This window comes from Podarcis erhardii (assembly GCF_964252035.2).
Source record: "Podarcis erhardii genome assembly, chromosome: 15".
In the NCBI taxonomy this organism is placed as follows: Eukaryota; Metazoa; Chordata; class Lepidosauria; order Squamata; family Lacertidae; genus Podarcis; species Podarcis erhardii.
In genome coordinates, this window is record NC_138505.1 from 12,150,146 (window position 1) to 12,170,985 (window position 20,840).

The 20,840-nt window shown below is 46.7% G+C and overlaps 2 protein-coding genes across 5 annotated transcripts in view; one reads left to right on the forward strand and one right to left on the reverse strand.

The window, feature by feature from the left end:
• LOC309329834 (uncharacterized protein) overlaps positions 1 to 20,840 on the reverse strand; it is a 129,955-nt gene that overhangs the window by 36,774 nt on the left and 72,341 nt on the right. The window lies entirely within an intron of this gene.
• On the forward strand, positions 6,190 to 20,541 carry LOC309329922 (transforming growth factor beta-2 proprotein-like). Its single transcript, XM_081841153.1, has 7 exons — positions 6,190 to 6,990; positions 8,655 to 8,818; positions 9,325 to 9,457; positions 11,081 to 11,191; positions 11,297 to 11,462; positions 15,189 to 15,342; positions 18,455 to 20,541. Exons 1-7 carry the CDS (start codon positions 6,636 to 6,638, stop codon positions 18,611 to 18,613), a joined length of 1,242 nt encoding a protein of 413 aa, XP_081697279.1. The 5' UTR covers positions 6,190 to 6,635; the 3' UTR covers positions 18,614 to 20,541.

The following is a 20,840-nucleotide window of genomic DNA, read 5'->3' on the forward strand; positions in this document are numbered from 1 at the left end:
AACCGGTGTGGCTGCATAAGGAGCGTACAGATGAGCTGAGAGTTAAGAAGGGCATGTATAAGAAATGGAAGAAAGGGGAAATCACAAAGGAGGAATATACATGATTAGCCAACAGTTGCAGGGGCAAAGTCAGGCTGGCTAAAGCTCAGAATGAGCTCAGGCTTGTAATAGAGGTTAAAAATAATAATAAAAGGTTTCTTTGGCTATGTCCAAAGTAAGAGGAAGAACAAGCAAGTGGTAGATCCTCCACGTGGGAAACATGGAGAAATGCTATTGGGTGACAGAGAAAAGGCAAAACTACGCAACACCTATTTTGCCTCTGTCTTCACCCCAAAGGAAAGCGATGCCCAACCTGGTGATAACAGAATAAATGATGTAAGGAGGGAGTCCAAGATAGGAAAAGAGGTAGTAAGGGAACACCTAGCTACTTTAAATGAGTTCAGATCTCCAGGGCCTGAAGAGCTGCATCCAAGGGTACTAAAGGAGCTTACGGATGTAATTTCAGAGCCTTTGTCTATTATCTTTGAGAATTCTTGAAGAACAGGTGAGGTCCCTACAGACTGGAGGTGAGCAAATGTTGTCCCCATCTTCAAAAAGGGGGAAAAGGAAGACCCAGGTAACTACCGACTGGTGAGCTTGACATTGATACCAGGGAAGGTCCTAGATAAGTCAACAGTTGGTCTGTGAGTATTTAGAAAAGGATGCTGTGATTACTAAAAATAACTCATGCCAGACCAATCTGATTTCTTTTTCTTTTTTTATGGAACTACAAACTTGGTGGATCAGGGAAATGCTGTGGAGATAGTGTATCTTGATTTCAGTAAGGCTTTGATATTCTCTTGAGTAAGCTGGTAAAACGTGGGTTGAACCAGGTAACTGTTAGGTGGATCTGTAGCTGGTTGACTGACTGAACCCAAAGAGTACTCATTAATAGTTCCTTGTCACCCTGGAAAAAAGTGACAAGTGGGGTCCTGCAGGGTTCTGTCCTGGGCCCGTTGTTGTTCAATGTCTTTATAAATGAAGGGCTGTCTCATGGAGGAGGGAGCATGCTTGTTTTCTCCTGCTCTGGAGGGTAGGACTCGAACCAATGGCTTCAAGTTGCAATAAATGAGATTCCGATGAAACATTCGGAAAAACTTTCTGACAGTAAGAGCTGTTCAGCAGTGGAACAGACTCCCACGAGAGGTGGTGGACTCTCCTTCCTTAGAGGTTTCTAAACAGAGGCTGGATGGCCATCTGTCATGGATGCTTTAGCTGACATTCCTGCATTGCAGGGGTTAGACTAGATGACCCTTGTTGTCCCTTCCAGTTTTAAGATTTTATGATTCTATGAAGCTTTGTAGTCCCAGCGCTCACCGCTAGATGCCACTCTTCTCTCAAACTGGGGTTTAGGGAACTTGGTTCAGTTTAGAGTTTCTTTCTAGCTGTGCTTGACAGATGCCACTCTTGCCTCCTAGTGGTAAAGATATAACTCAGCAGTCCTGGTTGATTTATTAAAAAGAGAAAGGAAGGATTTGGCTCTTCCTAGAAGCCTCAGACTCTTGAACTGGAGCTTGTGGCTAAACCAGGTGAGGGTAGCCAATGGGTCTCAATTCCTCAGTGGGTTAGGGACTTCCCCTGCATGAAAAGACAGAAAAAAAACTGGTCCTAAACCTCCACTGCCTTGCGGGATAGCTTAGGGAGAAGAAAAGACTAAGGAGTGGAGTCCCTAAGGTAGTTGGATGGCGTATAACAACAACAACAACAACAACAACAACAACAACAACAACAACAACAACAACAACAACAACAACAACAATTTATTTATACCCCGCCCTGCCCGGTTCAGAAAAAACCAGGCTCAGGGCAGCTAACAACAAATTTAAAACATTTAATTGTAAAAGCAACATAAAATACAGTATAAAAACATGAATAACAATAAAATTCAAAGTTCAGGAATCAATTTGGGGGAAATCCATCTAATAAGCATTAGACAGTCACCAGGGCTAGCTGGCTGAATTAGTCCTACTTGGGCCAGTGAGGAGGCCAGGGGAGAATTAGCTGTGGGGTCTCAGAGCGGGTAGGGGAGGGGGAGGGAAGAGAAGGGAAATAAAAGATGAGGCTGAATTCAAATTAAAGGCCAGGCAGAATAGCTCTATCTTACAGGCCCGACAGAAGGAGGTTAAATCCTGAAGGGCCCTAGTCTCCTGGGACTTCCACCAAGTCAGAGCCATCACTGAAAAGGCCCTGGCCCTGGTGGAGGATAGTCTGACTTCCTTAGGGCCCGGGACCTCTAAACTATGGTTATTCATGGACCTTAAGGTCCTCTGTGGGGCAGACCAGGAGAGGCTCCTTTCGGCAATTCCTGCAACCAAGCTGGTGCCAAACATATTGTCCTGCCTTCCTTTGGACCACATCAGTGAGGCCGAGAGGAGAGTCTTGTCGTCTGGGCAGCCCAGGACCTCCAGATACACTGCCCAGTCTTGTGCCCCAGGGAAGTCACTTCAGTGCTGCTAATGCAGTGATTTGACTTCACCCACGGAGGTGCACTCCATTGTCTCCCAAGGCAGACAGATGCCAACAACAACAATAGTTTGTTTCTATTATCTGGAATTTTTCAATGTTGCTTTTAAGCTGCCTTGAATCCCAACATGGGAGAAAAGTGAGATACAAATACATTAAAATAATAATAAAATTGCTAGAATTTTGTTGCCTGAGCCTGCAAAAAAAAGTGTGTGCAGGGGTATCATTGTGAACCTGGAAAGCCCCAGTGGGCGTGTGGTGATCTGGTCTGGGAAAACTGACCAGCCCTACGGCACATAGTTCCTGGACAGGTGCTGCTAGCCCAGAGGGTTGAGGGAGGTCATATGGCTCAGAGGACTTTCAACTTTACCCCTCAGCTTTCTTCCTAACCAGCTCATTCAGTCCAGGAGAGTCCCAATGGTGCTCTCTGTTGGTGGTGGGGAGAACTGTAGCTCAGCGACAGAGAACAGGCTTTGCAAGCAGAAGCTCCCAGGTTTGATGCCTGGCATCTCTAGCTAAGAAAGCAATCAGGGAACAGGTGATGGGACACATCTGTGCCAGGAGATGCCAGAGAGCTGTTCATAATTGGAAATAATGCAGGGCTCCTCTGGCCGGACCTGTCTGTTGAGCACTCATCCTGATTCACTTGCACAAAGCTCATGCAGAGGTTAGATTTTGATTGCAGCAACACCATATACAGTGGTACCTCGGGTTAAGTACTTAATTCGTTCCAGAGGTCCGTTCTTAACCTGAAACTATTCTTAACCTGAAGCACCACTTTATCTAATGGGGCCTCCTGCTGCCACTGCGCTCCTGCTGCACGAATTCTGTTCTCATCCTGAAGCAAAGTTCTTAACCCGAGGTACTATTTCTGAGTTAGCGGAGTCTGTAACCTGAAGCGTATGTAACCTGAGGTACCACTGTACTTAAAGTACAGGGGCTCCCCCTGAAAAATTCTTAGGAACTGCAGTTTGTTAAGGGTGCTAGGAATTGTAGCTCTGTAATAGATAAACTGTGGTTCCCAGGATTATTTGCAGGAAGCCAAGTGCTTTAAATGTAAGGTATGGATGTGAACTATACCTTAATTGTTGGCAGGTTATACAACAATGAGCAGCCATCATCCTAGAATCATCCTGATTTTTGTGGGTGGGTGGGTGGGGTGTTTACATGTCTTCCCATAAATCAATTATTTATTCTGCACTTTTCAGTGTATTTCCCCATCATTTTCCTAACCACAAAAAGTCATTAAAAGAAGAAGAAGATTTGTTACACTGGGGCAACAGAGTGCTTTAACCCCTTTTAATAGCACAAATCTAGATTTCCAATGTGCTTGGGTTGGTGCCTGAACTGATTTAGTGAAGGACAGGAAAAACTATGCAGCTCCATGACTGTAAGAATTGCTGCCCAAGTTTGTATTTTGTTTCCTCCCTCTCTACCCCACTTGGGGATACCGGTAACTGCATTTGAGGGCAACCATCCTTTTGCCCTCAGTCACATCGCTGGCACCCCTGGCATCTCATCTGTGTCAGTTACTGGTGAATGAACTCTCCACTTAGACACTCTAAAAGAGAAAAGAAAAGGTGGAGGCGGCAGGAGCCGCTCAGCTTCTATGATAATTAAGCTGCTGACAGGAAAATGAAGCAGAGGCCAAGCCTTGCTCAAGGCCTGGCAGTGGGACAGAAGGCCAAGCATAGGTTGGCATGGGGCACTTGTTCTGCCTGCTGCTAATGGCTTGGCTTGCCCCTATTAGCGCAGGAGCCAGCTCCCCGATCAATCTTTTCCAGCAGACGCAGAAGCATCATCAGCGATCGATACGGGCCTAACAGCTGAGTGGCTGTTAGGTGTGCCCAGCACTGATCTTGCATGCGGCCCAGCCTATGGAAAATCCAGAGTATTGTTGGTACTCAAGCTGTGCTATCACAAAAACTCTGCTGGCTCAAAGCACAGGCCCATCGCATTCTGGATCGCCCACAGGTCAGGGAACATCCTCCAGGTCAGTGGAGGCAGTGGTAGGGTGGAAGGCAGGGATGCTGACAGTAGGTGGCGCCACAGCAAAAGACTGGTGGAGGTAGAGTCAATGATGGGCAGAGCCAGCTAAGTCTGGTGTTGTCCCCATCAACACTGAGACTAAGGAGGAGGCTGACAGCCAGTGCCACATGCTCGACTTGTCAAGTAAGGGAGGTAGGCAGGTGAAGAATGACTGAAGGCAGGCAGAGCTTGGTAGGGCAGTGCCACACCTCCCCTAAAGGACCAGCCTCCACTGCTGCCCATTGGCCATGCTGGGTGGGACTGATGGGAGCTGGAGGCTGACAACAACTGGAGTTTTCCCATCTCTGCAGCTGTTGGCTCAGAGGTACAGCTTGTAACTGCTAGAAACTGGACGTTCAATGTATTGATCCCAGTCCTGTGGAACTCCTTCCCGATTGAGATTAGGGAGGCCCCCTACTCGCTGAACTTCAAGCACATGGCAAATACAGTGGTACCTCAGGTTAAGTACTTAATTCGTTCCGGAGGTCCGTTCTTAACCTGAAACTGTTCTTAACCTGAAGCACCACTTTAGCTAATGGGGCCTCCTGCTGCTGCCACGCCGCCGGAGCATGATTTCTGTTCTCATCCTGAAGCAAAGTTCTTAACCTGAGGTACTATTTCTGAATTAGTGGAGTCTGTAACCTGAAGCGTCTGTAACCTGAAGCGTCTGTAACCCGAGGTACCACTGTACTTTCTTATTCCAGCAGGCACTTTAAGGTAGTATTGGGGTTTAGCTTAAGGTTTAAGATGAGTTTTGTTCTCTGAGTGGCTTTTTTTTAAATACAAAACAAATTCCTTCCTTTTGTTTTGACTATGGCAGACCAACACGGCTACCTATCTGTAACTTTTTTTTTAATGCTGCTGAGAAATGCTTATATTTCAGTAGTACGATAAATAACCAAATGCCTCCCCCAAAACTTTCGCAGGTGCAAAGCGTATTGGAAGAAGGATTGTGTCTAACATCCCCGATACCATCATGAGCACAAATCATCATGAATGCACAATAAAAAGGATGTCTGGAGGGGCTCCCAGAGAAAAGAGAGGCGTCTGTGTTTTGTAGGTGAGTGACAGAGTCAAAAATTCTTTCGTAAGCTATGTTTGCTACCAGAACCCTTGACAGGTTCTTCCTCACTCTCTCATGCCACTCCCTTTCAGTAAGAAACTGCTCTTTCATGCAATTTACTAGCAAACCATCTCGCCTTTCTTGAGAAACAGTGGAGTGCATGTGTGCGGGGTGTGTTCTTAGATCAAGTGAGATCAATATCCAAGCCATTTTAAATTGGTTGGACATGGATATATATTGTGTGTGATGTTTCCCCCAAAAAATAAATGCCCAGCAATTTCCCCATTGCCCCAAACAGCTGAAGCTCCTGACTCAAAGCAAAAGAAAAAGGTGATTTGAAACTTTGGCCTACGTTCCAATAATCTGGAAGGTGAAAAGGAGCCACCTCCACACCAGGGAGGCTTAAGATGCAGCGGGAGAGGCCGGGAAGAGGTGCGTCTGGGCAGGGTGCACGGTCCAGACCTCTTTGCGAGGCTCCGGGGCCCTTCTCGATCAATGCTGGCTCTGTGGAGCGAAAGCATGTGGCAGGAAGGGGGTGGAGGATGTGTGGGAAGGATTGGGAGGGTGTTGGAGGGTGGGAGACAGCTTGTCTCTGAGTGGCTCTCCCAGTTTCCTGAGGCGATGGAGGGAGAGAGCACCGAGCAACTCCTGGCTGTTTTCAGCTGCTTGTAGCCCAGCAGAAAGGGCTGAGGCGAGAGAGATGGAGACGGAGGCGCACAAATACGACGACGGCGCAGAGGAGAAGGTGGCCTGGTTCGCCCGCTGCATGTGACTACAACCAGCTTTGCACCAGCCCTTGGGCTCCTGCAAGACTTGTGGGCTTGTCGGGAGAAATTCAGAAGCTCCCCAGCCCCTTCAGGAAGAAGACCAAGACTTACTGTTTCATCATCAGGCTGCGACCAACCCCACCGGGACGGGCGACTGGCTTTCTGCGTTGTCCAGAAGAACTGGCAGACTTGAGGCGGGCTAGGTTGCCAGCCTAGACCAGCCGTTTGTCGCCCCCTCTTATTTTGGCTTTTGTGGAACCTGGCACCCTCCAAACATGCTTTTCCTGGTGCTTCTGGCCATGCCATTGGTGACGGGCCCCAGTGGCACAGCCATGGCACTCTCTACCTGCCAGACCTTGGACTTGGAGGTAGCCCGGGCACGGAGGGTCCAGGCCGTGCGAGGCCAAATCCTCAGCAAGCTGCAGCTGGCAACACCTCCCGAGGAAGAGGAAGGGGTGCCCGAACAACCGCCCCCCGAGGTGATGTTGCTGTACAACAGCACGCGGGAGCTGACGCGGGAGCGGGCGGCCTGCGGCGGATGGAGCGCCAGCAGCAGCAGCAGCGAGGAAGAGGAGTACTACGCCAAGGAAGTGCGGCGGGTGGACATGCTGCCCGCCGGGCACACTGACAGTAAGGGGCATGAAAAAGGGGTGGGGGATGGCTGAGCCTTGGAGTGGCCAACATGGCCCTGGGTCAAAGCTCAGAGTGTGGGGAAGATGAATACATTATGATGGCAAGAGCAACCATGACTGGGGAGAGATCTGTCAGGAGGGTGAGCCATGATACGTACGCTCCCAGTACGTTTCTGAGCACAATTCAAAGTGTTGGTGTTGACCTTTAAAGCCCTAAATGGCCTCGGCCTAGTATACCTGAAGGAGCATCTCCACCCCCATCGTTCTGCCCGGACGCTGAGGTCCAGCGCCGAGGGCCTTCTGGCGGTTCCCTCATTGCGAGAAGCAAAGCTACAGGGAACCAGGCAGAGGGCCTTCTTGGTAGTGGCGCCTGCCCTGTGGAATGCCCTCCCATCAGATGTCAAAGAGATAAACAACTACCTGACATTCAGAAGACATCTTAAGGCAGCCCTGTTCAGGGAAGTTTTTAATGTGTGACATCTTAGTTTATTTTTTGTCTTTGTGGAAGCTGCCCAGAGTGGCTGGGGAAACCCAGCCAGATGGGTGGGGTACAAATAAATTATTATTATTATTATTATTATTATTATTATTATTATTATTATACCTAAATGGAGCCTCCATGTCCAGAGGAAGTGTACCAGAAGCTACTCCTCTTCTGCCCTCCTTGTGGTATCTGGTTGGCCACAGAGAGGAAATAAGGGCCAGGTGGGCCATTGGTGCAATCACAGGAATGTAGGAAACCATCTTTTTATCCTGAGTCAGAACTTTGGTCCATGTAGCTCAGGACTGTCTGCACTGACTGGCAGTGGCTCTCCAGGGTTTCAGGCAGGGGACACTCGCAGCCCTGACTGGAGATGCCAGAATTTGAACCTGGAACCTTCTGCATGCAAAGCAGATGCTCTCCCACTGAGCCACGGCCTCCCCCCCCCCAGGACTCTTAGAGGTTCTTGGAAGGCAATGAGGAAAATTGCTAAGGACCCACCCACAGGTGCCTATTCTCTACTTAGTGACCGCATTTGTTTGTGTGAATGGGCTGTGGCTGATGGACTATCAATGGTTTCATATCACCGTTCAGTCACATTAGGCCATTGCCCTGTGCACGGTTATCACAAGACAGCGAGGTAGCTCAGATAATGCAGAGGGTTGTTTGCAGACATTTAATCCAGTGGTTCAAAAATGTTTTTCCTATGGGCCACACTTTCAGAATAAAAATTTGCTCGCGCCATACCAAATGTTTTATCGATAAGAAATATGTTGGAGAACAAAAAGAATTAGTAGACTCAATTTGAGTGGCATGATTCAAATTGATTTGTTTTTTGCGCATACATTTCAATAACCCCAAAGTTTGACAGTCAGTGGTACAGATGTTGTAAAGGTGTTGTGATCTGTCGTGGAACAACCCCATTGAAGAAGACAGATGTGGTTACTCAGACATCATTGCTGGTTGCGAAGGAGGATCCCATGACAGGCTTCAGGGCCCCCAAAGTGTAGGTCTGCCACTGTCTACCAGGGATACTTTCATTGCAGTTCCTGCATCGCAGGGGTTTGGACTTGGGATCCTTCTACGAATCTATGAAAATAGGTTAAAAGAACAGTGGTCATTTTCTTACCTTCTTCCTCTGGTGATACTGTCAACTTCTTTGTTCTCCTCCCTCTCCGCAGACTCCATTGCTAGCATCCAAGCCAGCCCCTTCTTTCGCCTTCTGCGTTTCGACGTCTCGGGCGCCGAGCGCAACCTCAGCAGCCTCGTTCAGGCCGAGCTGCGCATCTACAGGGTCCCAAACCCCCGAGCGCGTGTGGTGGAGCAACGTGTGGAGTTGTATCAGGTCAGAGCCTCAAAGTGCCTGAGAGAGGGACAAATCTGTTGTTGACAGCTTCTTTCGGGTTCTCATTTTCCCAGTCTTCAGTACAGTTCTTCGTATTGCAATTTTGTGAATACCTCTCTAGTAGACACCGTTTTTGTATGCAGTTTTGACTAGTGCACACATTTTTAATTGCAATTACTCGTAGTAGAAGGCATTTTTGTATGTTAGGTTTTTTTTCACTGATGTATGCATTTGCATTCCCCCTAAAATATACATTCCCCGCCCCCCCCCCACTTTTGGTTAGATGGAGAACTACACTGCAAAATTCAAGGATGTGCAAATTTCAAAGGATCAGTGTGTTACAATTCGTGTATTGGTTTAAGAAGCACAAATCTGGTCGTAGCTCCATAAAATGCCAACAAAATGGTTGCTTCCTCTGGTTTTAAATTTTATAAGCTGCCTTGGGGACAGTATGATGAAAAGCAGGGTGTAACATTTTAATGGAACAAAATTAAAAACCTCCCCAGGTGATACGGGCAAGAGAGCCTTCAGGACCAACCCAGCGTTATGTGGAAAGCCGAACATTTCACCCGACTGATAGGGCTGAGTGGGTGTCCTTTGATGTCACAGACACCATCAGCCAGTGGCTGGATAAAAGAGGTGAGAGCCCCTCTCTTCCTAAACCTATTTGTATGGAGGGAAGATTCTTCACTTGGAAAGTATTCAGAGTTGTATCTAACCTTAGTCCCACACAGAGCAGACCCCACTGAAATTAATGAACTTAGGGCCATTATTTTCAATAGGTCTCCTCCCAGCAGGACTTACTTGGATACAACCTATTATTATTATTATTATTATTATTATTATTATTATATTTTTTTGAGGGAGGGGGAAGGTTACCATCTGCCTGGCATTTTCTCAGCCTGCCCCCAGTTCCCCAACATCAGTTAGTGGTCAACTGCAGCCTCCATCGTTCGGCCCCGACACTGAGGTCCAGCGCCGAGGGCCTTCTGTCAGTTCCCTCACTGCGAGAAGCCAAGTTACAGGGAACCAGGCAGAGGGCCTTCTTGGTAGTGGCACCCGCCTTGTGGAACACCCTCCCACCAGATGTCAAAGAGAAAAACAACTACCAGACTTCTAGAAGACATCTGAAGGCATCCCTCTTTAGGGAAGCTTTTAAAGTTTAATAGGTTATTGTATTTTAGTGTTCTGTTGGAAGCTGCCCAGAGTGGCTGGGGAAACCCAGCCAGATGGGCGAGGTATAAATAATAAATTATTATTATTATTATTATTATTATTATTATTATTATTATTATTATTACTATTTCTGGCCTTTCTTCACTCCTACCCAAGCCGTCATCACACCAACCTGCTGCAACAGATGTGGGGATGCCTCTACTACGTCTAGGCACACCCTCTCCTTTTCCAACTCATCTCAGCTGAGAAGCGTCCTGTTCCTTTAGCAGCCTTGAACCATCTCCCCAGCCCTATATAAGCCCTGTCATTGTTTGTGCTGGTTGGGGCTGATAGAAACAGGAATTGGAGGGCCAAAGGTTCCCCATCTCTAGCCAGTGGAGGTTGGTCCATTAGGGCACATTGGGCACTGCCATGGGAGCAGCCAGGATTTTTTGGGGGGGTGGGGAGGACTTTTGTTAGGGAGGGCAGAACCACTGTGATTGGTCAGTTGGTTAAGTATTTCTATTGTTTTACTTGCTCTGGGGAGAGGCAGCTGCCCCCCTGCTCCCCCTTGACTACGCCCATGGGCACTGCCCCACCAGCATTGGCCTGCCCCTCAGTCAGTCCTCACCTGCCTGCCTTCTTATTTGCAACCAGCTTCCTCCTCCTCAGCCTCAGTGTTGCCCTTTGAGGAACTCAGCAGGGAGGAGGAAGATGGGACAATGAGTTGGCCCTGCCGATTATTGATTCTGGCGCCACCTACTGCCGGGTTCCCAGCTTTTTAGCCTACCAGTCCCAATGGGCATCAGCCACCACTGTCTGTGGCATATAGGATTGCCATCTCATATTGGGGGTGTGTGTGTGTGCGCGCGTGCTGACCTTGAACCTGTGCCTTTTAACATCAGCCAGGCACAGAGAAAACGTTTCCTGAAATCAAGATGAAGGGTTGGGGAAAAGCATAACTCGCTCGATTTCTACAGTGTGAGCCAGACTGCTGTTAAAAGGCACACAGAAGTAGCAGGGTCAACATAATTTGCTGCTGTGCTTTATGATGGCGAGATCCAAATTCTCCATTTTAATTCTCCTCCTCTGCATCTTCTTCCCCAGAGAGAAACCTGGGCTTCAAGTTGGGAGTGCATTGCCCCTGCTGCACTTACGTCCCTGCTGGAAACACGATTAACCCCAACCACAGTGAGGAGCTGGAGGCTCGGTTTGCAGGTATGGACCTAGGCAGGGACACCAGGGTGGGGTGGGGATTTCAGCACCACCCTCTCTCCACCCCTGGATTTGTGAGTCACGCAGCTCTTTCCTATACACACGCAGGCCTGGATGACGATCTTATCAAGGAAGCCTGGAAAGGGCGTGCAAGGCCCCCAGATCTCAGCGGCAAAGCTCCGCACCTGATCCTCACTCTGCTGCCCCCGCACCGGTTGGAGTCCCCACCCAAGGGACGGCGTCGGAGGTCAGCCAACACTCCCAGCTGTGCCAGGTGAGGAAGCAAAGCTCTTCAGAGATATCAGCATTATGTTGGGTCCCTAAACATCCTAACAGTGAGTGTGTGATTTGTGGTTTGGGAGACCAAAAGTGCCACTGGTCTCAATGAACCGTGGACAACTCTATCAATTCATTGTCAATACAGCATGGATTTCTCCCAATACAGTGGTACCTCGGGTTAAGTACTTAATTCGTTCAGGAGTTCCGTACTTAACCTGAAACTGTTCTTAACCTGAAGCACCACTTTAGCTAATGGGGCCTCCCACTGCTGCCGCGCCGCCGGAGCACAATCTCTGTTCTCATCTTGAAGCAAAGTTCTTATCCTGAAGCACTATTTCTGGGTTAGCGGAGTCTGTAACCTGAAGCGTATGTAACCTGAGGTACCACTGTATACATACAGGCTCTTTTTTTGCAAAGCATTTCCCCCCTAACACAAGGTATTTTTGCATATTATGTTCACGAATATATAGTTTAATGCACACTTTCCCCGGTAGATGCAATTTTTTTGTATACAGTATATTGTCTGGCTGGAGAATTGCACCATGAAATTCAGAGATGTTCCAGTTTTGAAGGATAACTGTGTTTTGGTTCACATATTGTTTCAGAAAGTGCAAATTAGGAAGTATTAAAATGCAGAACCTCATCTTAAGTCTCTGCATTGCTTCTGCAAACCATCCTAAACTGCTCTACTCCTTGGATGGGCAACTTGTTCCTCATCACCATCTCAGTGATCATTAGCTGTGATTCCTGCATCGCAAGGGGTTGGACTAGATAACCCTTGGGGATCCCTTCCAACTCCACAAACCTATGATTCTGTCTCATCCTAATACCCTGAGCTTTTCCGGCCTGCTGCTATGTTCAGGTGCCATTCAATCACATACCAGCACATTCTGGCTGTGCAATTAAAGCCCACCTAGAGCTCTTGCACAACAAACCCACCTCCCCCGCCACCAATTCAACTTTTTACTATGCGGGAAATGATGGGAAAGTGTACATACTGGAAAAGGCGGAACTCACACATGCTTGGTGCAATGTCGCCCAACTTCCTTGCAAACAAATCAGAATGAATGCTCAATAAATGCTCATACCAAGAACTGACTTAGTTGGTCTTTAAGGTGCTACTGGAAGGAATTTGTTTTGTTTTGACTATGGCAGACCAACACGGCTACCTATCTGTAACTGCTCAATAAATAGCATTCTTCCCCACAAACTTTGTGCAAACAAATCAGGATGGAATGCTCAATAAACTGGCCATCTGGAAGCGACCCTTGTTTCAAGGAGTTCCACAGACTGCTGGGGAAGGGAGGGGGAGGAGGAAGGTATTGGTTGAATGACCTTAGCGATTGATCGATGGTGCACAGTCCGTATACCCTTTTACATTTTGTTGGTTTTTCCTTATGCAGCCTATCTCCACTCTTCAATGAGAGTGATCATGCTGGGTATAACAGCCCATCCAGTGCTTTTTAAGGGAACTTCTGGATGTCAGAAATTGAACATAGTGATCACCCCCATCTCCTGTCAGTCCCCATTTTCTGGCAGGCAGAATGATCCCAGCTGTGAACACAGAGACCTGAAGTGACTCAGTGGCAGAAAAAAACTCCTTTAGTGGTTACTCTTGATCTTCTTGTGGCCCTTCCCTCCTTTAGCAAACACCCATCTAGCCCTAAAAGGCAACCTAAGAGAAAATAAAATTTAAAATATATTTATATACATACATAAAATGAAATCTAACAACACCTCTTTTCACCTGTTTCAATGCCTCTTCATTAAACGCCAGACATGGGTTTGCCTCCAACTAAGTCGTACCTGCAGTAGGGAATGGGTGCATCTGTCAGTTTCACTTCCTCTCAGCTTCTCATTTTTCCAATTTGGTTCTCTCACAATTCCACACCAGTTCATGCATTTTTTTTTTCTTGTAACGTGCACATTTGTAAGAAGCTTCGCCTAATATACACATTTTTGCAAAGCAATGTCCCTGATATAATGCCTTTTTGTATGTTGCGTTGACTATTATATGCATTTATATGCACACTTTATCTACATTTGTTTACACATTAAAAGGCATTGCAAAAGTTGGAGAAGTGTGACTTTCAAAAGATGGCTCTGTTTCATAGAATCAACACAGAGTTGGAAGGTACCATGGGGGTCATCTAGTCCAACCCCCTACAATGCAGGAATCTTTTGCAGCCCAGAGTGGCTGAGGCAACCCAGTCAGATGGGCAGGGTACAAATAATACAAATTAAGAATACAAATTCAGAGTCCCATGGCTTGCAAATTGCTTTGACAAGTGTAAGCTTGCCTTTAAACTCTTCCCCATCCATAACTCAAAGTAGACCCTTTGAAATTGACAATTTAGTAATGATCCTTGATTTTAATGAGTCTGCTCTGTGTTAAGACTGAACTGCATAAAATCCACGGAGTCAACATTTATATGTTTTAAAAATTTCTACCCCACATTTCTAACAAAAGCAAAGGGGGACAAGGGATAAGGTTCTCCTATCAATACAGCGTATTGATAAAGCCATGGTTTTCCGTATAGTTAAAGCCATGGTTTTCCCAGTAGTGATGTATGGAAGTGAGAGCTGGACCATAAAGAAGGCTGATCGCTGAAGAATTGATGCTTTTGAATTATGGTGCTGGAGGAGACTCTTGAGAGTCCCATGGACTGCAAGAAGATCAAACGTATCCATTCTTAAGGAAATCAGCCCTGAGTGCTCACTGGAAGGACAGATCCTGAAGTTGAGGCTCCAATACTTTGAGAAGAGAAGACTCCCTGGAAAAGACCCTGATGTTGGGAAAGATGGAGGGCACAAGGAGAAAGGGACGACAGAGGACGAGATGGTTGGACAGTGTTCTCGAAGCTACAAACATGAGTCTGACCAAACTGCGGGAGGCAGTGGAAGACAGGAGTGCCTGGCGTGCTCTGGTCCATGGGGTCACGAAGAGTCGGATACGACTAAACGACTAAACAACAACAATCAATACAGCCTGAGGGAGGGTTGTCGTCGTCCTCAACCCACAGAGCTTGAACACTTCATTGTTCTGCAAGGGCGGTTTTTGATAAAGATGCAATCTTTGGGCATTGTATTTGCTGCTTCTTTTGCTTTCATTGGGTTTCTAGTGCTGCCTACTTCCTCCCAACCCCACGCCCGAGCCACTGCTGCGTCCTGTGGCCATGAGTTCCATTGGTTTACACTGGGAAACCTTTTCCAGCCGAAGGGCCCAATGCCAGCGGTGGGCAGGGCCAGAGGCAAAAGATGGGTGGGGCAACGGATGTAAATTTTGCCTGTGTACAGTAGGTAACTTTCCACACACACCTGCCCATGCAAACACACCCCTTTTCGGGCAAGCAAAAGTGTTATCGGAGTTCACAGACACATTCTAGCTAGGCAAAAGTATTTTGGTCGTGAAGATGGGCCAGGGAGGGGTGTGGCTTGGAGGGACTTATGAGGGCCAGACAGGGAAGTGCCTCCACTCCTGGTTTACTTGGTATATGGACCCCATCTTTTTGATTCCTTCTCTCCACTTGCACTCACCCCTCAATTAATATTTTAACGTTTCAATATTTTAATGTTGTATTTTAATCTTGTTTTTAAGTTGTATTCATTCAACTTGTTTTTATTATTGCTTGTTAGCCGCCCTGAGCCCGGCCTTGGCTGGGGTATAAATAAAAATTATTATTATTATTATTATTATTATTAATTCTCCATCTTGCTCCAGGAGTACAGACCAGGGCTGTTGCCTGCGCACCCTGTACATTGATTTCCGCAAGGATCTGAAGTGGAAGTGGATCCACCAGCCGAAAGGCTACAAGGCAAATTTCTGTGCAGGGAGCTGCCGTTACGTATGGAGCATGGACACGCAGTACAACATGGTGAGAGGGCCACACAAGCGGGCAGGTGGTGGGTGTCCCTCCCCGAACCCCCAGCCTGTAGACAACCCCAATTCTATTATTCTACCCCTGGGATCTCCAATTCCACCACCCTTTGTGCTCACATAGAACCTCATGGAGTGGGAGAAAGAATATTTGTTATTAATTCAACGGGTGATAGTCAACTAATTTTTACTCAGAGTAGGCCCCTGGACCTAACCTAAGTTATCCATAGTTATTAATTTTAATGGATCTATCCTGAGTTACAATATTTTATTCATTACAATATTTTATTTTATTTTATTCAGATTTATATGCCACCCTTAATCATAAGATCGCAGGGAGGTTCACAGAATAAAATACAGGATAAAAAGTAGTCATACCTTGGAAGTTGAACAGAATCCGTTCTGGAAGTCCGTTCGACATCCAAAATGTTCAGAAACCAAAGTGCGGCTTCTGATTGGCTGCAGGAAGCTCCTGCAACCAACCAGAAGCTATGGAAGCCACACCAGACATTTGGGTTCGTTTGAAAACTGGAACACTCACTTCCAAGTTTTGATCGTTTGGGAGCCGAATTGTTTGGGAGCCAAGGCATTTGGGATCTAAAGTACGACTGTAACTAATTAAAGCAAAACAATAACTACGCTTTAAAAGGCTGCAGAATATTAATCAGCCCAAGGCCTGGTTGTTTTTGCCTGGTGCCTAAAAATATGCAAGCAAGGAACCAGGCAAACCTCCCTGGGGAGAGCATTCAACGAACAGGGAGCCACTACAGAGAAGGCCCATTCTTATGTTGCCACCCTCTAGACCTCATGTGGAGGCGGTACACAAAGTAGGGCTTCAGATGATGAATGCAGAGCCTGGGACAGTCTATATGAGGAGAGGTGGTCCTTTAGGTATTATGGTCCCAAGCCATTTAAGGCTTTATAGGTCAAAACCAGAACTTTGAATTGGGCCCAGAAGCTAATTGGCAGCCAGTGCAGTCGGGCCAGAAGCTCAGTGGAGACCTGCAAGAAAATATGCTTCTATTCCAGGATACTCCATTCCATTCCATCCCTACCCTCCTCACAGTTTACTTTTCCAAACATGGGCCCTTTCAGACTGTCTCTATTTTTGGGTGGGATGTCACACTCCAGGGAGCCCTTGTTTCTGAAATACCAGCTTCTCACCAAAGTGCCTCACACAGACAGGGTTGCTGGTGTAGTGTAGCTCAAACAAACCGAGGTCAAACACAGGGAATCCAGAAGGTCAAGCCAGGATCTAGAAGCCAGGTCAAGAAACAGTCCAAGGGCAATATCACAGGGTAGTCCACAAGGTACAGCAGAGCAAGGAGGAATAAGCAGAGTCAGGAGTGAGGAACCAGAGACCTGTGTTTTTTCCAGCAAGTGGAAGGTTCAAGAAGGAAGCCTTATACTATCTGGTCTCCTAAACCACATTCTAACCACAGCTGCTGGCAGTGAAGGAGTGTAGGGATTGTTTACTCATGAGTAGAGACATAGAACTGTAGAGGTGGAAGGGACCCCAAGGGTCATCTAGTTCAACCCCCTGTGATGCAGGAATCCCTTACTCACAAGTAGACACCTTACTCACAAGTAGCCTGCTGACTCTGGGTCCATAGATGTATACTGTACCATTGCTCTTCGGCCTGGATCTGAAGTTTCTGGCGTTGGCACTCTTAAGGACCAGACTCCACCTCCTCCTCTGACCTTTCCAGAGGTTCTTCCTCAGGTATCACCCCTCTAGGGGATCCTTGGCATAGGACTCAGCTTCTCAAGGTCCATGGCCTGTGGGGTGTCCGGCTTGACCTCTGAGGTCTCCACGCCTGGCACCTGGTCAGGGCTAGACATAATACTGGCAAGAATTCAGTTTGTACAGTTATTGTTGACTGGAAGCAACAAACCTACTTCCCCAAAAAGATTGGACTTTTTGCGACAAGGGAAGTGCATTAGAAAGTGTGGGACAAACACTGTTATCCAACCTCCTTGTGAATAAATCAGAGTCAATGCTCAATAAATAGCTGACATCATCTCCAAGCAAATCAGGATGAATGTTCAATAAACAGGTCATCTGGAAGCGCCAGGTCTATTGAGCATGCTTGGGCTATTTCTTTTTTGGGAGTAGCAGTACCCCATTTGCTTTTTTTATTCTTTTTTGTACTTTTGAGCTTCTTAAGGTTCCCCTGAGTATATTACTACTTTTTTCTGGCTTCTTAATTGTTCCTTTTGGGGTGGGGTGGGGAATCTGTAGGTAGATAGTGACATGGGGAAAATTTGATTTAGGTTGCCACATCTATCAAATTCGCACTTTCTGAAAAAGATGAGAACTGCGCTTCTCCTAATTTTGTGATTCAGATCTCCAGCCAATGTTTACAAAAATGCCTACAAAATGAATATATTAGTGAAAATAACATGCAAAAATGAGTTATATTAGAGGAAATTGTTTGCAAAATTTGCACACTAATCAATTGCATGCAAAATAGCACACAAAAATGTGTTTATTAGGAGAAATTCGCACTAAGATGCTGATGAGTTTTTCCATCACCCTCTCTAACCATTGGCCCTGCTGAATGGGAATGATGGGAGTTGGAGTCCAACAACACTTGGAGGGCCATTTCATTTTTCCAAACCTATGTTCAGTTCCCCACATTTTCCACATCAGTTTGCAAATTCTTTTTTGCGAAAGAAATCCTCACGAAAATTCGCCTGCAATTCAGTTTGAATTTCTCTGAAAACACACAAGTTTGTATGCTCTTTCCTCCTAAAATATAATGCATTCCTGTACTGCATGTTAGTTTTCGTAATATATGCTTCTTTTTTAATGCACACTCCCCCGCCAATGTACACATTACTTGGCTGGGGAACTACACTGAGTTTTGGTTGGCATGTTGTTGTTTTTTAAAAGAAGTGTGAATTTGGTAGATTCACCTTTAAATGTAAACTGAATCCAGTTTGCCCCAATCCAATCACTAGACAGGAGTTCAAGGCATCTGGGCAGCAAGGAAGAAAGCATGTCATCTTTAAAGAGGAGACCTCAGGGTGGTTCTGGGTTAGGGACAGAACTAGAGAAGAAGGCATGTAACTTAACGGCTTCTCTCTTCAATCCCAATATCACGCAGGTGCTCCCCTTGTACAACAAGCTGAACCCCGAGGCCTCGGCTGCCCCATGCTGCGTCCCCCATGAACTGGAACCCTTGACTATCCTCTACTACGTTGGCCGCTTGCCCAAAGTACAACAACTCAGCAACATGGTTGTGAAATCCTGCCGCTGCCGCTGAGTGTGTGTGAGGGAGGCAGGAGCCGGTTTCATGGATGGTGGGAACTGGGCTAACTGGAGTAAAGGGACATCCCTTCTCATCCCTATCAGTCTGTCTGTCCCAAGGCCACTGGGAAAAGGATTCTCAACCTGACATTATTCCATCCCCACCCACCCCGCCAGCAGTTTTATTATGCCCCAGCTCCCAGGGAAGAGTCACTTTCTCCTTCTGTGGCTCCACTCATCAGCAAAAGACTCTTCCCTCTTTCCCAGTTCAGTTCACAAATCAGTTTGGTTCACAGATAAGTACCTTGCCCTTGCTTTTCTCCCAGATACTTTGAAAGGGATTGGTGGGGTCTCTCTCCCATGGTGTCCTTGAGCTAATTCCTATCCGTGCAAACTCAGCACTTAATTTTTTCAAAAGAAAAATATGTGATTGAAGCTGGTCCAGATATCTAGCATCCTAGCCTCCCTGAGGGTGGTTACTTGGTGGTATAAGATTGGCTTTCGGTGCATGCTCAGAGGCACTCTCCCCCTTTAGGATTCTTTGACATATTCCAAGTGTGCAGGCCTTGTGTAAACTTTTGGATGATGGACTTGGCTCAGGTCAAGCCTGAGATCCATCTAACCTGGGATCTACCAAAGCTAGTCTTCAGTTTTCTTGGGAGGAAATCCCCCAAGTACTTGGATGCTAGCCACACACACACACACACACACATACACACTCAAAACCAAGCGCCTGGTGAAGGCTTGGCTCAGTGGTAATGAGTGCAAACACAGGGCAGAGAGGCATGCAGAGAGGCAGGTTGACAGACAAAGGATCTCTTGATCAGAAAAGAGGAATATAGAGCGGTAGGATAAACAAGGCTGTGTGCTTAAGTGTTGTATGAAGGGGGGGAAGGAGGGAGAGATAGGAAGGGAGGCAGACAGAGCGGGCTGGTGGGGGTGCTCAGCTCGGCTGCAGGTAAATATTTGAGAGCAGAGCTTCGTGGTTTCGGAGCTGTGTGTAAACACAACACAGATGGAAACGCAGAGCCCTCCTAGCATCTCCCTGCCCTAATGTTGAAAGTACTTCTTCACACCATGACAGCACATAGTTTAAAACTATAGCATCTGCTCCCAAAAGAAGTAGTGATGGTCACCAATTTGGATAGCTTTAAATTCAGAGAGGGTAATAAGACTATCAGTGGATACCGACCACGATGGCTATGCTCTCCTTCCACAGTTGGAAGTTGGATGCCTCTGAATCCCCATTGCGGCGAACCTCGAGTGGGGAGAGCTGCCATCTTGCTTGTGGGCTTCCCATCAGGACACCTGGCTACTGGGAGTACAGGATGCTGCGCCAGATCTGCCTTGCATTGATCCAGCAGAACTGCACAAGACCACAAGTGGTTGTACTGAACTGAGAAAGTCGCATGCTGAGGGATCCTAACGTTTTTCCCAACCTTGGTTTTTGCAAAAACCCAGCCTAAGGAGCATTATAGAAACAGGGAAGGAGTTTTTGGAAATTGAGTTTTTCTTGCCCTAAATAACTTTTCTGCCCCCATTATCTGCCCATACCCTCAGTGGTCAGTTAGCTTTCCATAGCTACTAAGCACACTTAGTCCTTGCTGAGCTGTTTGGGAGAGTGTTCCCTGCCCCCACACTTTCAGGTTTTCTGTCCCTTTAGATTGTTTGTACTCTGACAAATTTTGGGGTCCCCCCAAACCTGCTGCTCCTGCTCCCTTCCCTTATGTGGGGGTGCTGCTGTTTTGGCTACCTAAGCGCCATTCCCTGCCGGAACATTGGAAATACAGTAGAAGGATTGATGATAAATAGAAAACTATCCATACATAGGCCCAAAAGCTTCAAAGTGTTGGGTTTTTAATTTTTTAAAGGGTCCAATTTGTCCAAAGTAGCAATAATTAATCTTGTTGGGCTAATGAATTAAAATTATTGTGGGAAACAGCACTGTAGTCTTGTCCTGAACTGCTTGAAATCTATGGTGTATACACAGCTGGACAACAACAGCTGAATTCTGCACCCAATTCCATATTCTCTTCCCCTCCTTATTTATTTTTAACTGCCTCTGCTCATTTTTTAATTTTTGTAATCCTAGTTAGCTTGCCTGTACCAAATCATTGCTTAATGATTGTGATCAGTTTCCAAATAATATCTGCATTCATTAAGTTACTGTAAGCAGCTCTGTGAAGGCTTATGTGAAAAAACATGGACATAAAATATGCAAATTGAATCTAATGCTGCAAATT